This window comes from Apodemus sylvaticus, chromosome 6 (genome assembly GCF_947179515.1).
Source record: "Apodemus sylvaticus chromosome 6, mApoSyl1.1, whole genome shotgun sequence".
NCBI classification, from domain to species: Eukaryota; Metazoa; Chordata; class Mammalia; order Rodentia; family Muridae; genus Apodemus; species Apodemus sylvaticus.
Genome location: NC_067477.1, coordinates 44,977,809 through 44,992,832, shown reverse-complemented (window position 1 = coordinate 44,992,832; position 15,024 = coordinate 44,977,809). Strand labels below are relative to the sequence as shown.

The window sequence follows — 15,024 nt, the reverse complement described above, 5'->3', positions numbered from 1 at the left end:
CTGTATAAAGTCTGTTCCTCTAGTCCAGTGTTTTCTTTTTTAAATCTAGGTACTGCTGGCACATAATATTTTATTATGAAGACCTATACTATGTATTTAGGGTATTAGCAGCATTCTTAATTAGGAATACTATCAACATAAGTTGTAAAAACCAAGAATGTCCTTTGCAGCATTGCCAAATGTCCCTAGCAAAGCTGTCTCAGTTGAGAAGCATTGTTCTAATTATAAGTTCTAAAATCAAATAAAAATATACATGTTGCCTTTATAGTGATGTGTCCAGTTTGTTTGGTTTCCTCTAGTCGTTCTTAAGACTCCTTTTATACCATTCAGGGATGGAAAGTAATCATTTTTTCTTTTTCCTTTAAATTTGTGCTTCTTAATTTTTGAAAAGACAAGATTTTCTAAAGATGGCTTGGTCCAGATCACAAATGATCCTAAATTTAAGGCTGCCGATGGCAGAAATGGGGTAGTTAGCCACCTCTTGAATAATCTACTGTGTTGAGATGGAGGGCAGCCCGAGATAGCATAGGCTGTGATTTCCTACCAGATAAATGTACATTCTCCTGTTTCCTCAGCTTGTGTTAGTAATGCTAATTTATTTGTACAAGTGTTGGCCAAATACTCAGCTTTTGAGATAAATAAAATAAGGCTGCAGAGATGGCTCAGTAGTTAAGAGCATTTGCTGCTCTAGAAGAGGACACAAAAGTTTGTTCCCAGCACTCACATAGTGGTTCACAACCTTTTGTAACTCTAGCTCTAAGGATCCATCACCCTCTCCTGACAGACACCAGGCACACACGTGGTGAACATGCACACATGCAAACAAAACAGTCATAAACATCAAATAAATGATAAATATTTCTAATTTTAAAATTACTGTATTTTCCAGTGAGAAATTTATACTCTTTAAAATAAAAGAATTGGTCTTATAACTCTAATTTTGTTCTAGAAATCATTACTACCATCACTCCATGTTAATAGAATTTTGCCTAGGACAAAAGGAAAATGGCACAGTGCTTTGCTTTTGTTTTGTAATATCAATCAGTGAAGTGAATTCAGACCTTGGATCCAGAGAAGCAGAGAGATGGGTTGTGAGATTTTTTTTTCTTAATCTCAAAATAATTCCTAAAAACTGTTGATACAATTCACCCAAAGTAAATGTGTTTGTTTGCTTTCAAGCCAGGGTTTTTCTGTGTAGCCCTGGTTGTCCTGAAACTCTCTTTGTAGACCAGGCTGGCCTTGAATTTAGTGGTCTGCTTGCTTCTGCCTCCAAGTGTTGAGATTTGTATCTTACACAAAGTGATTTTTGGCCATCTATACCAAAAAAAAAAAAAAAAAAAAAAAAACCAAAACAAAAAAAACCTCAAAGAATGTTTTATAACCCAAAGTAGACTCAAATATTTTATATTAGAGTTCAGAATAGAAGTTTTTGTAAAGGTAACCTTTTTTCACCTTATGTAACTGTGGTCGCCGAGGCTTACTGACTCTGTGTGCTAGCCTCGGCCTCGTCCTGGAAACTTCTAGACTCCATGTAATATTTCCTAGGCCTAGAATGTTCTTCAGCCTCTGAGACTTACTACTGAATAAGCTCATTCTTTCTTGTTCTTTCTGATCTCTGGCTGGATGATTCAACTCAGCTGTTCTGACTCAAACTCCTCTCCATGCTGACTGATTCCATCTTCTCTCTCAGCCTCTTCTGAATTTCTCTTCTTGGCCTCATACTAACTTTGGCAATATATTCTAATCTTCTAGCTCCTTCTCATTCTCTGGTTTGTTCTGTCTTTACCTGCCTCTAACTTGTCTCTCTGCAAATGTCTCTCTGTAACTGTCCTGGTAAAACTGCCTCCTTCCTCTCTTTTCTCTCAGCATTGTTCTCTCTTCGGTAGTCTCTTTGTTCTGTTCTTGTGAGAGTGAATATATCCTATTTTGTCAAATCTTTTTCTGGTTTGTCACTTTGTCTGCTACTCAAACATCACTTTCAGGCATGTTGCCTAGTGCATAGTTTTGTGAGAACTAAATCCTTCCTTCCTGTGGAGCAACAATAGTACTCAGCAATAATAGTGTATTAAACACATTAGCTGCTAATTTGCAAATAGTTATCTAACCATCATTGCCTATTTTAGAGAATTTTCAGGGTTGGTTTTAGCAGCTATTTTCACATGGCTACATTTCAAACTATATAACCTCAAATTTTAAAAGGAACATGAATCATGTGATTCATGAACTCCTTTACCTCTGCTTGTGGTGATGAGAAATTCTTAGGACCCATAGAGTCTGTAGACAGACAACAACAGTTCTTCACAGTGAAAAATAATTGGTAACTTCAGCATATTAATACCAGTGAACCACCACATGTGTTCCATTTTATATAGCTTATTGAAAGAGAATATTGTCTTATAATGTGATTGTCTATGTTAAAATTTCTGTGGTTTGACTAAACATCGTGGCCAAAAACAACTTGGGGAAGAAAGGATTTATGTCACTTCCAAGTCACATGCCATCCCTGAGAGAATTCATGGCAGAAACCTGGAAGCAGAAACTGAAGCAGAAGCCATAGAGAAGTTCTGCTCACTTCTGTGCTCCCTGTGGCTTGTTCCCCTGCTTTCTTATGCCATTCAGAACCACTTGCTTAGGGGTAGCAATGCCCATGGTGGGCTGGATAATGCCCTGCACACTTGCCTACAGGCCAATCCTAAGGGGCAGTTAATCTCAGTTAAGATTTCTTCTTCCCAGATATATCTAGGTTTATATCAAGAAGACAAGCGCCAACAAGGCTGGTGACATTTCAGACATAAGTTCTTCATTTGAGAAGAATGGGTGCTCAGGAGTATTCCTGAGGTTAATGCAAGTAGATTCTAGGCACATTGACTCAGGAGTGACCTAGAAACCTTTTGGGTTATTTTTGTTCTGGTTTGAAGTGCTAGGGGTTGAACCCAGGACAGCATGCATCTTTTTTTTTCTTTTTTTTTTTATTCGATATATTTTTTATTTACATATCAAATGATTTTCCCTTTTCTAGTCCCCCACTCCCCGAAAGTCCCATAAGCCCCCTTCTCTCCCCCTGTCCTCCCACCCACCCCTTCCCACTTCCCCGTTCTGGTTTTGCCTAATACTGCTTCACTGAGTCTTTCCAGAACAAGGGGCCACTCCTCCTTTCTTCTTGTACCTCATTTGATGTGTGGATTATGTTTTGGGTATTCCAATTTTCTAGGTTAGAATCCACTTATTAGTGAGTGCATACCATGATTCACCTTTTGAGTCTGGGTTACCTCACTTAGTATGATGTTCTCCAGCTCCATCCATTTGCCTAAGAATTTCATGAATTCATTGTTTCTAATCTCCATTGTGTAGATATACATTTTTTGCATCCACTCTTCTGTTGAGGGATACCTGGGTTGTTTCCAGCATCTGGCAATTATAAATAGGGCTGCTATGAACATAGTAGAGCATGTATCCTTATTACATGGTGGGGAATCCTCTGGGTATATGCCCAGGAGTGGTATATCAGGATCTTCTGGAAGTGAGGTGCCCAGTTTTCTGAGGAACGGCCAGACTGATTTCCAGAGTGGTTGTACCAATTTGCAACCCCACCAGCAGTGGAGGAGTGTTCCTCTTTCTCCACATCCTCGCCAACACCTGCTGTCTCCTGAATTTTTAATCTTAGCCATTCTGACTGGTATAAGGTGAAATCTCAGGGTTGTTTTGATTTGCATTTCCCTAATGACTAATGAAGTTGAGCATTTTTTAAGATGCTTCTCCACCATCCGAAGTTCTTCAAGTGAGAATTCTTTGTTTAACTCTGTACCCCATTTTTTAATAGGGTTGTTTGGTTTTCTGGAGTCTAACTTCTTGAGTTCTTTATAAATATTGGATATTACCCCTCTATCTGATGTAGGATTGGTGAAGATCTTTTCCCAATTTTTTGGTTGCCGATTTGTCCTTTTGATGGTGTCCTTTGCCGTACAGAAACTTTGTAATTTTATGAGGTCCCATTTGTCAATTTTTGATCTTAGAGCATATGCTATTGGTGTTCTGTTCAGAAACTTTCTCCCTATACCGATGTCCTCAATGGTCTTCCCCAGTTTCTTTTCTATTAGCTTCAGAGTGTCTGGCTTTATGTGGAGGTCCTTGATCCATTTGGATTTGAGCTTAGTACAAGGAGACAGGATGGATCAATTCGCATTCTTCTGCATGCTGACCTCCAGTTGAACCAGCACCATTTGTTGAAAAGGCTATCTTTTTTTCCATTGGATGTTTTCAGCCCCTTTGTCGAGGATCAAGTGGCCATAGGTGTGTGGGTTCATTTCTGGATCTTCAATCCTGTTCCATTGATCCGCCTGCCTGTCACTGTACCAATACCATGCAGTTTTTAACACTATTGCTCTGTAGTATTGCTTGAGGTCAGGGATACTGATTCCCCCAGAATTTCTTTTGTTGCTAAGAATAGTTTTAGCTATCCTGGGTTTTTTGTTATTCCAGATGAATTTGATAATTTCTCTTTCTAACTCTGTGAAGAATTGAGTTGGGATTTTGATGGGGATTACATTGAATCTGTATATTGCTTTTGGCAAAATGGCCATTTTAACTATATTGATTCTACCGATCCATGACCATGGGAGGTTTACCAATTTTTTGAGGTCTTCTTCCATTTCCTTCTTCAAAGTCTTGAAGTTCTTGTCATACAGATCTTTCGCATGTTTGGTAAGAGTCACCCCAAGATACTTTATAATGTTTGTGGCCATTGTGAAGGGGGTCATTTCCCTAATTTCTTTCTCAGCCTGCTTATCCTTTGAGTATAGGAAGGCCACTGATTTGCTTGAGTTGATTTTATAACCTGCCACTTTGCTGAAGTTGTTTATCAACTGTAGGAGTTCTCTAGTGGAGTTTTTTGGGTCACTTAGGTAGACTATCATATCATCTGCAAATAATGATAGTTTGACTTCTTTCTTTCCAATTTGTATCCCTTTGACCTCCTTATGTTGTCTAATTGCCTGAGCTAGTACCTCAAGTACAATATTGAAAAGATAAGGAGAAAGGGGGCAGCCCTGTCTAATCCCTGGTTTTAGTGGGATTGCTTCAAGTTTCTCTCCATTTAGTTTGATGCTGGCTACCGGTTTGCTGTATATTGCTTTTACTATGTTTAGGTATGGGCCTTGAATTCCTGTTCTTTCCAAGACTTTAAGCATGAAAGGATGCTGAATTTTTGTCAAATGCTTTTTCAGCATCCAATGAAATGACCATGTGGTTTTTTTCTTTGAGTTTGTTTATGTAGTGGATTGCATTAATGGATTTCCATATATTGAACCAACCCTGCATTCCTGGGATAAAGCCTACTTGATCATGGTGGATGATCGTTTTGATGTGTTCTTGGATTCGGTTGGCAAGAATTTTATTGAGTATTTTTGCATCTATGTTCATAAGGGAAATTGGCCTGAAGTTCTCTTTCTTTGTTGGATCTTTGTGTGGTTTTAGTATCAGCGTAATTGAGGCTTCGTAGAATTGGGTAGTGTTCCTTCTGTTTCTATTTTGTGGAATAGTTTGAAGAGTATTGGTGTTAACTCTTCTTTGAAGATCTGATAGAATTCTGCACTGAAACTGTCTGGTCCTGTGCTTTTTTTGGTTGGAAGACTTTCTATGACTCCTTCTATTTCATTAGGCGTTCTGGGACTGTTTAGATGATCTATTTGGTCCTGATTTAATTTTGGTATTTGGTATCTGTCCAGGAAATTGTCCATTTCCTCCAGATTTTCCAGTTGTGTTGAGTATAGGCTCTTGTAGTAGCATCTGATGATTTTTTGGATTTCCTCAGTTTCTGTTGTTATATCCCCCTTTTCATTTCTAAGTTTGTTAATTTGGATACTTTCTCTGTGCCCTTTGGTCAGTCTGGCTAAGGGTTTATCTATCTTGTTGATTTTCTCAAAGAACCACCTCCTGGATTCGTTAATTCTTTGTACGGTTCTCTTTGCTTCCAATTGATTGATTTCAGCCCTGAGTTTGATGATTTCCTGTCTTCTACTCCTCCTGGGTGAATTGGCTTCTTTTTGTTCCAGGACTTTCAGGTGTGTCATTAAGCTGCTAGTGTATGCTCTCTCCATTTTCTTTTTGGAGGCACTCGGGGCTATGAGTTTTCCTCTTAGCACTGCTTTCATTGTGTCCCAAAGATTTGGGTATGTTGTACCTTCATTTTCATTAAATTCTAAAAAGTCTCTGATTTCTTTCTTTATTTCTTCTTTGGCCAGGGTGTCATTGAGTAGAGTATTATTCAGCCTCCATGTGTATGTGGGCTTTCTGTTGTTTTTGTTGCTATTGAAAACCACTCTTACTCCATAGTGATCTGATAAGAGGCATGGGATTAGTTCGATCTTCTTATATTTGTTGAGGTCTGTCTTGTGACCAATTATATGGTCGATTTTGGAGAAGGAACCATGAGGTGCTGAGAAAAAGGTATATTCTTTTGCTTTAGGGTGAAATGTTCTATAAATATCAGTCAAATCCAATTGGTCCAAAGCTTCAATTAGTTTTACTCTTGTCCCTGTTTAGTTTCTGTTTTCCTGATCGGTCCATTGAGGAGAGTGGAGTGTTGAAGTCCCCCACAATTATTGTGTTAGGTGCAATGTGTGCTTTGAGCTTTAGTAAAGTTTCTTTTATGAATGAGGGTGCCCTTGCATTTGGCGCATAGATGTTCAGAATTGAAAGTTCTTCTTGGTGGATTTTTCCTTTGACCAGCAAGAAGTGTCCTTCTGTGTCTCTTTTGATGACTTTAGGTTGAAAGTCAATTTTATCTGATATTAGAATGGCTACTCCTGCTCGTTTCCTGTGACCATTGGCTTGTAAGATTGTCTTCCAGCCTTTTACTCTAAGGTATTTTTTATCTTTGACACTGAGGTGTGTCTCCTGTATGCAGCAAATTGTAGGGTCCTGTTTCCTTATCCAGTCTGTTAGTCTATGTCTTTTTATTGGGGAATTGAGACCATTGATGTTAAGAGATATTAAGGAATAGTGATTATTACTTCCTGTCATTTTTGATGTTCTTTTTATATTTGAGTGGTTATCTTCTTTTGGGTTTGATGAAGGAAGGTAACTATCTTGCTTTTTCCAGGGTGTAGTTTCCCTTCTTGTATTGGAGTTTTCCTCCTATTATTCTTTGCAGAGCTGGGTTTGTGGAAAGATATTGTGTAAATTTGGTTTTGTCATGGAATATCTTGGTTTCTTCATCTATGGTGAATGAGAGTTTTGCTGGATATAGTAGTCTTGGCTGACATTTGTGTTCTCTTAGAGTCTGCATGAGATCTGCCCAGGATCTTCTAGCTTTCATGGTCTCTGGTGAGAAGTTTGGTGTGATTCTGATAGGTCTTCCTTTATATGTTACTTGGCCTTTTTCTCTTACTGCCTTTAATATCCTTTCTTTGTTTAGTGCATTTGGGGTTTTGATTATTATGTGACGGGAGGTATTTCTGCTCAGGTCCAGTCTGTTTGGAGTTCTGTGGGCTTCTTGTATATTCATAGGCATCTCTCTCTTTAAGTTAGGAAAGTTTTCTTCCATAATTTTGTTGAAGATATTTGCTGGCCCTTTCTGTTGTAAATCTTCACTCTCATCTATACCTATAATAGGTTTGGTCTTCTCATTGTATCCTGGATTTCCTGGATGTTCTGGGATACAAGCTTTTTGCATTTTGTATTTTCTTTGACAGTTGAGTCAATGGTTTCTATGGTATCTTCGGCATCTGAGATTCTTTCTTCCATCTCTTGTATTCTGTTGTTTATATTTGCATCTATGGCCCCTGATTTCTTCTCTAGGTTTTCCATCTCCAAAGTTGTCTCACTTTGTGATTTCTTAGTTGTTTCTACTTCTGTTTTTAGATCCAGGATGGTTTTGCTCAGTTCCATCATTTGTTTGTTTGTGTTTTCCTGTAATTCTTTAAGAGATTTTTGTGTTTCCTCATTCATGACTTCTGCCTGTTGACTCAAGTTCTCCTGCATTTCTTTAAGTTTTTTTTTTTTTTTTTTTTTTTTTTTGCCTTTCTTCTTTATTGGCTTCTATCTCTTGGGCCTTATTCTCCTGCATTTCTTTGAGAGATTTTTGTGTTTCCATTATAAGGGTTTCTAGCTTATTCATGTTCCCCTGTATTTCTTTAAGAGATTCATTCATGTCCTTTTTGTGTTCTTCTAACAGCATCATGAACAGTGATTTTAAATCCAAATCTTGTTTCTCTGGTGTGTTGGCATAACCAGGACTTGCCGATGTTGGAGAGTTTGGTTCAGATGCTCCCATATTGTCTAGATTCCTGATGGTAGTGTTCCAGCGTTTGCCCTTTGCCATCTTGTTCTCTGGAGCTAGTTGGTCTTGTCTCTGGCTGGTGTTTCAGCCTCCTGAGAGGCTCTAGGGCTATTTCTGCAACACTGGATGGCAGGGTTTCCCCTGTTGCAGATTGCTAATGTGCTGTCCTCCTCTTGGGTGCTTTTGCAGCCCTAATGTGTTTTGCCCCAGATTGTGACTGTGAACCAGATGGTGCCCGTTTGCTCCTTCGGGGAGTGCTGAGGGGTGTATGCTGTGGGGACCTTTTCTGCATGCTGATCACTCTGCTGGCCAGCGGAACTCCCAACCAGGTTGGTGCACACAAGGCTAGCCTTGCTGCTCAGGCCCTGAGTCTAGGCAAAAGCCTGGCAGGCCAATGTCTGAGCAAAGTTCCCCTCAGCTGTGAGTGTTAATTGGGTCTGTCAGGTAGCCAAGATGGAGGCGTGTGCGCCCTCTCTGAGAGTGCTGGGAGAGTCTGCTGGGCTAACAACCTCCTGGCTGGGTCGGCACACAGATGGCCCACCGAGCAGCCCAGGGCCTGGGGTCAGTCCAGGGCCTGACCATCTGAGACCCCTGCTATGTCCGCCTCGGGCTATGCCTGTTAGCTGGTTTGGTTTTGCCTGCTAGGACTCTCTGGCTTCCCGTAGGCAAAATGGCGGGGGTGGGGGGGGGTGGGGGGGGAGTGGGGGGTGGGGGGGGAGTGGGGGGTGGGGCGTCGGCCCGGGCAAACAACCTCCTGGCCAGGTTTGCACACCGGTGCACCCCCCCACCAGCTCAGTGCCTGGGTGCAGGCCAACGCCCGTCGGGCTTAGACCCCCATGATATTGGTCTTGGGTTGTATTTGCGTACCTCAGTCTGTCTGATTTCTCTGGTGTCCGAGAACCAATATGGAGGCCTTGTAACTGACTGGCGGGAGGCAGGGTTCTGATGTGGCTTCTGCATGGTGAAAGGCGCCGTAAATCCTCCGCTGCTTGCAGCCCGGCTGGCCAGCGATGGCCAGTGGTTGTGGGCACAGGGTCTGCCTGGACCCTGTCAGCTTGGTTCTACTGCTGATGGCCCTTCCTCTGGACCAGCCGCTGCTGCTGTTGCTGCTGCCGCCGCCGCTCCAGAACTGATTGCCATGACATGTCATCTTAATCCACATTCTTCATAAGGCTTTAGATACATTTCCTACCCCTCTGCAACATTAGCTTCTGGTGTGTCTAGATTTTATATTGGATTTAAAAACAAAAAAAAAGATTTGGGGAATTTTCTCTCTTTCAAATTAAAAAGTTTTTACAAAACGGAAATAGAACTCTATTCCATACTTCTGTTAAAGTGTACACTTAATTTTCATATGCTCTTCATGCTTTCTTCAGAACTGTTTCACAAAGCCAAGTTTGCCCTAAATTTTTCAAAAAGAACTGTCTTCAATAGTTATTATGAAAGAGTCAATATTAGCATTTTCCAAGATTATGAAGTGAGTTAGCAAAAGCTGTCAATCACATTCTAAACAGTTCCACCAAACAATCACTGTTATTTGTTAGCGAAGAACACCATTCACAAACCATCTACCTGATCACTTACATTCTTACTTGCAAATAATAATTAGCAAATTACTTATGGAAGCAAATAAATTATAATTGAAGAAATTAAAGTAGCTCATTGTTAGATAAATGAAATATCAAAAAGATTTTCTGAAAAGTCTTATTTATCAAGTTGTAGAACCAGTTTTTACTACCCTGGATTACCAAAGCAATTGTAGATGCATAAAGACCTTAACATTCAGACTGGAGAGATGGCTCAGCAGTCAGGAGCCCTTGCTATTCTTCCAGAGGATTCAAGTTTCATTCTCAGCACCCACATAGTGGCTCACAAACATCTGTGACTCCAGTTCTAAGGGATCTAGTGCCTTCCTCTGGACTCCAGGACACCAAGCACACAGGTGATACACATATATACATATAGACAAACACATAAAATATATACTCTTTTGTAAGAAATCTTTTATGATTTTAAAAATAAACTTAGTAAATATTAAAAATAAAAAAGAAATGCTTTGCTGTTGAACTCTACTTTGTTTAGTGAGCAGCATTGCTCAATAATTTGAGTAGCTTTTCCCCCGTGATGCCTTCCTTTGTAACAGTTATTAAAAACAGTCTCATGGCATTCTTTAATTCCAAATCTTCACAAAACACAACTGGCTACATTATACACTTTCAATCAGATTTTAGAAAGCCCAGAGGACAAAATTAAGAATAACATTAAATTTCAGAGTAAGAATTTCCATTGAGATATAGTTTGTGAAGCAGTAGTGAATGCCTTCTGAGAGTAGCAAAGAGGAAAACACAGGATAAAAGATGTGACCCCTGTACCTACTTCCCAGCATAGAGGACAAGAAGTCTTGAGTCAGCCTGGGTACCACTCACCTTTAGTGCTGGATGCTGCACTGTGTAACTTGTATGCCTTCATTTGGATATTCATACACTGCAGCCAAAACTGCCTCTGTTCTCTCATGGTATATAGCAAAACTAAGTTATGTAAAAGAAAGGTGCACAGATCTCCCAGCATCACCCACTAAACTGAGAACAGCTTTCAAATCCTCATACTAGAAGAGTCTCTGACTAACTCTATAATTAGATAAAAAAAAAAAAAAAAAAAAAGTCCCATCTGCTGTGAGAAAGGTTGGAAGCCCATCTACTCAGCTTGATATGTCTAAGACTTATATTCTGACTAATGGATGCTTACCTTAAAACCATCAGATCTGTGTTGTATCTTTTAGCAGGAATTTTTGCTTTTAAGCATCAATGTATACTTAATAATATGTTAAAAATGATGAAGTATTGTCACAGAATGAAATAAAACATGCTGTATACAGTCATGATACATTTGCAAGCCATACACTCCCCCTCTTAGTCACACATGGGAGCCAACTCTGGGTGAATATTGCCATCAGCTGCAAGCCTTCATTACCTACTACATGATGTGAATTTGTAAAGTCCAGAGGAGGCCTAATGTAATTGAATGCAGACATCAACACTATAATGATCCTCCTAGCCCCTTAGCTGTAAATTGCTCCAGGATGGAGATAAAACAACCATTATTTATTCAAAATGCTGTGTATAGACCTTAACTTTTAAATATCACCCATGGGCTTGAACATCCATTACTGGAGAACCACTTATTCAACAGATAATTACTGAACGCCTACTATGTAGCATCTATAGTTCCAGTTGCTTATCCAAAAACAGTTTCATATGTGCTCTGAAGCACATACTCTACAACCAGAATGAATGCTAATTGAGGCTGTAGTATTTGCTATCTGCTTTGGGGTTGGCTTTTTTTTTTTTTTTTTTTTTAATAAAGCCACAAAATCTTCCTATGGCTTAGTTTCTTCATCTGTAAAATGGGTGAAAACAGTTCTTAGAGGTTTGATGTGACAGTGAAAGAATCTGTAGGTGGGGCTACTGTGAGACTGCCTGGACCACACTCAGCACTCTTAAGCTTAGCTGCTACCGCTATGGCCCTTACTGTAAAGTGCAGCATCCAGGTGATTGGAGGTGCCCACATTCACATTCACAAAATCTGTCTTGTATTGGCCTAACTTGATATCTGAAATTTGTCATTATTTATTCCTTTGGTTTAGAAAAATACAGATGTACTCACAAAAACTAACAAATAATAACTACTTATACCAATACTTAAACTAATATTTCCACAAAAAGAAAGCAAGGCCTATATTCCGTATGAGAGCAGTGCTTTCAAAGGTGAAGAGGGAGAACCATATCGTAGTCGTCCTGAGAATAACTCAAGTTTTGTGTTCCTGGCTAACAAATGCTAGAGAGTGGGAGGAGGAACCCTGACGAGACTCTCGGGTTTCCCCTGAACTGCCTTCTTAGTGCTTCGGTTGTCTTTCTGATGCAACAGAATGAATATAGAGTGCAAGATTTGTAAGATGTGTTATGTCAAAAAGATATGTATGACAGTTACAAGTATATGTGGGCTGCCTGGGCTCACACTTAAATCTACCAGTTACTAATAGTGTAACAGGGCAAATGCTTTTGGTTCCCTTTGGTGTCTGTAAGATGAATGATAGAGTCTTACAGGGATTCTGAGAAGATTATGCCAAATAATGCCTCACATCAGTATTTGACAACAAAAGCTCAGCAAATATTAGCTTCCTTCATGTTACTTATCACTGTTAGTGGAGCTTTGCTGTTTAGCAGTGAGGATACATTCTGAGAAGTGTGTCATTTGACATTGTCATTGTCAGAATGTGACATACAGTGAACTAAGATGTTTATGGAGTTTTGAGGATGTCATCTTATGAGACCACCATTGTGTATTTGGTCTGTCATTGATAATTCTTGTTTCTTTCCAGAATTTCAAGTTAATTTTGACTCTTGGTAGACTTTTGGCTGAATTTGAAGTTTAAAAGTTCTAAATTGCTTTTATTCTCATTTTCTTACAATTTTTGTTTCTACCATTTATCCTAACTATATCATAGCAGCCCCAAGAGTAACTTAGTTTGTTGACAGTGTTAACCTAAAAATGAGCTGAGATGGTAGCACATGCCTAATTTCAGCATTAAAAATAGAAATATGACCTGGAGATGGTGGTACTTACCTTTAATCCCAGCAGGTGGGAGGCAGAGGCAGATGGATCTCTGGGAGTTTGAGGCCAGCCTGATCTACAGAAGAAGTTGTAGGACAGCCAGGGCTGCACAGAGAATCCCTGTCGAAAGAAAGAAAGAGAGAGAGAGAGAGAGAGAGAGAGAGAGAGAGAGAGAGAGAGAGAGAGAGAGAGAGAGAGAGAGAAGAAAAAAAGAAAAAAGAAAAGAAGGGAGGAAGGAAGGGGCAGGGATATGAGTCCAAGGGTCATTCTTAGCTACATTAAGAGTTTGAAGCCAGCCTGAGCTACATGAGCCCCTATCTCAAAAAAAAAAAAAAAAAAAAATCATTGTCTTGATTTTTTTTTCATGGCAATAGTTGAAATAATCATTTTGTTTTTTTAGTTCCTGGGGAAAAGTCATCTAACTTTAGTTTCATTTGCCAGTTACATCTAGCATTTGTGAACTGTTCAAGTTCCTAAAATTCAGATTCTCCAGGAAATTGAGGTAAAAGTTAGCCTGGTCATTTTATTTGGTCATAAATGTTAGAAAATGAGCATCTCAGAATAAACTTGGAGTAGAGGGCTTTGCATAAGGCCCTGGATTCAGTGCCCAGCATCACTGAGAAAGAAAAAGAACATCTTCATTAAGTTCTTGATCTCCACAGATGTCTCAGTTTAGAAACATCTGCTGAGCCATTCTAAAGTACCATTAGCAGATTAACAGCTATTAATAGTAGTTTCATTTTTAAGTAGATGCAAAATGTTGGCATAAGGACAATGAAAATTCATTAAATGAGATAACCAAACTAGAGCTGCTGTAGAGAAATTTGACCAGTTAGATCTCAGTCAGACTATAGAGAAGAAAAGTGTTCTAGGCAAAATGATAATTCTCTCCTATTATCGCCTGACTCAGGAAGCTATCTGAAACCTATTTTCCTTCCTAGTGAATCTATTAGTTACCAGAGTATTACCCTTTTGTAGCTATAGCTTAGCTTTATCACAAAGCATATTAAATTCAGGAAGTTAAGTTCAGGGTATGGGATTTTACCTACTAGAGAGGGTATTCTTTAACAGAAGAATCTTTTAAGTCATCTTAAAATAACACTAATTGGGTAGATACATCTTCCTTAAAGACCTGCCCAGCTTGTATCTGTGCAAGTGTGCTGTTATGTTCATAACATACTTTAGAGCTCCTTAGGAATAGCTAATACATTTTAACCTACTTGCTCATTGATCATCAGTAAATATATAAATCTCTGCTAAGAAGAGTTCTAAGAAAGCACTATGGTTAAAAGTGGATAAAGGGAGCTGGAGAGATGGCCCAGCTGTTTAGCACTTCCATGCTTATATAAGACCAGAGTTCATCCCCATGTGTGTGGCTCACAACCTCCTGTATAAGTCTGACTCTAGGGAATCTGACAGCATTCTGGCCTCCATAACTATCTGCACATGCATACACATGCACATAAAGAGACACATGTACATAAGTAGAAATAAAAATCAAGTCTTTTCCCATTAATTAATTTATTCACTTTACATCCAGATCACTGCCCTCCATCTCCCCATCACATAGTCCCCCCTCGTCTTACCCTTCTCCGCTGAGAGGGTGGAGCGCCTCCCCCTGGGTATGCTTCCCACCCTGGCACATCAAGTCTCTGTAGGATTAGACACATCCTCTCCCACTAAATCTAGACAAGGCAGCCCGGTTAAGGAAATGGCATCCACAGGCACTCAGTAGATTTCGGGACAGCTTCTGCTCCAGTTGTTGAGAGACCTGCATGAAGACCAAGCTGCACATCTGCTTCATATGTACAGGAGCCCTAGGTCCAGCCCATGCTTTTTGACTTGTGGTTCAGTCTCTGAGAGGAGCCCCCAAGGGACCACAATAGTTGACTTTATTGGTCTTCCTATGATGTTCCTGTCCTTTCCAGGTCCCTCAACCCTTCCCTCAACTCTTTCATAAGACTTCTAAGGTCCGTCTAATGTTTGGCTGTGGGTCTTTGTATCTGTTTCAGTAAGTTGCTGGGTGGAGACTCTCAGAAGACAAGTATGCTAGGCTCCTGTCTGTAAGCATAATACAGTATCAATAACAGTGTCTGGGATTGGTGTTTGTTCATGAGCTGGGTCTCAAATTGGGC

At 39.7% G+C, this 15,024-nt stretch overlaps 1 protein-coding gene across 5 annotated transcripts in view; it reads left to right on the top strand.

Annotated features, from left to right (window-relative positions):
* The window catches only part of Fut8 (fucosyltransferase 8), a 214,964-nt gene that overhangs the window by 198,325 nt on the left and 1,615 nt on the right, over positions 1 to 15,024 (top strand). Inside the window, exon 11 of one of the 5 annotated variants that reach the window (XM_052185603.1) lies at positions 8,468 to 8,492. The exons of the other annotated variants lie outside the window; for them this stretch is intronic. Coding sequence (XP_052041563.1) covers positions 8,468 to 8,473 — 6 coding nt within the window. The 3' untranslated portion in view covers positions 8,474 to 8,492. Of the gene's footprint in view, positions 1 to 8,467; positions 8,493 to 15,024 lie in introns of those variants that run through there. 5 annotated transcript variants of the gene reach the window in all.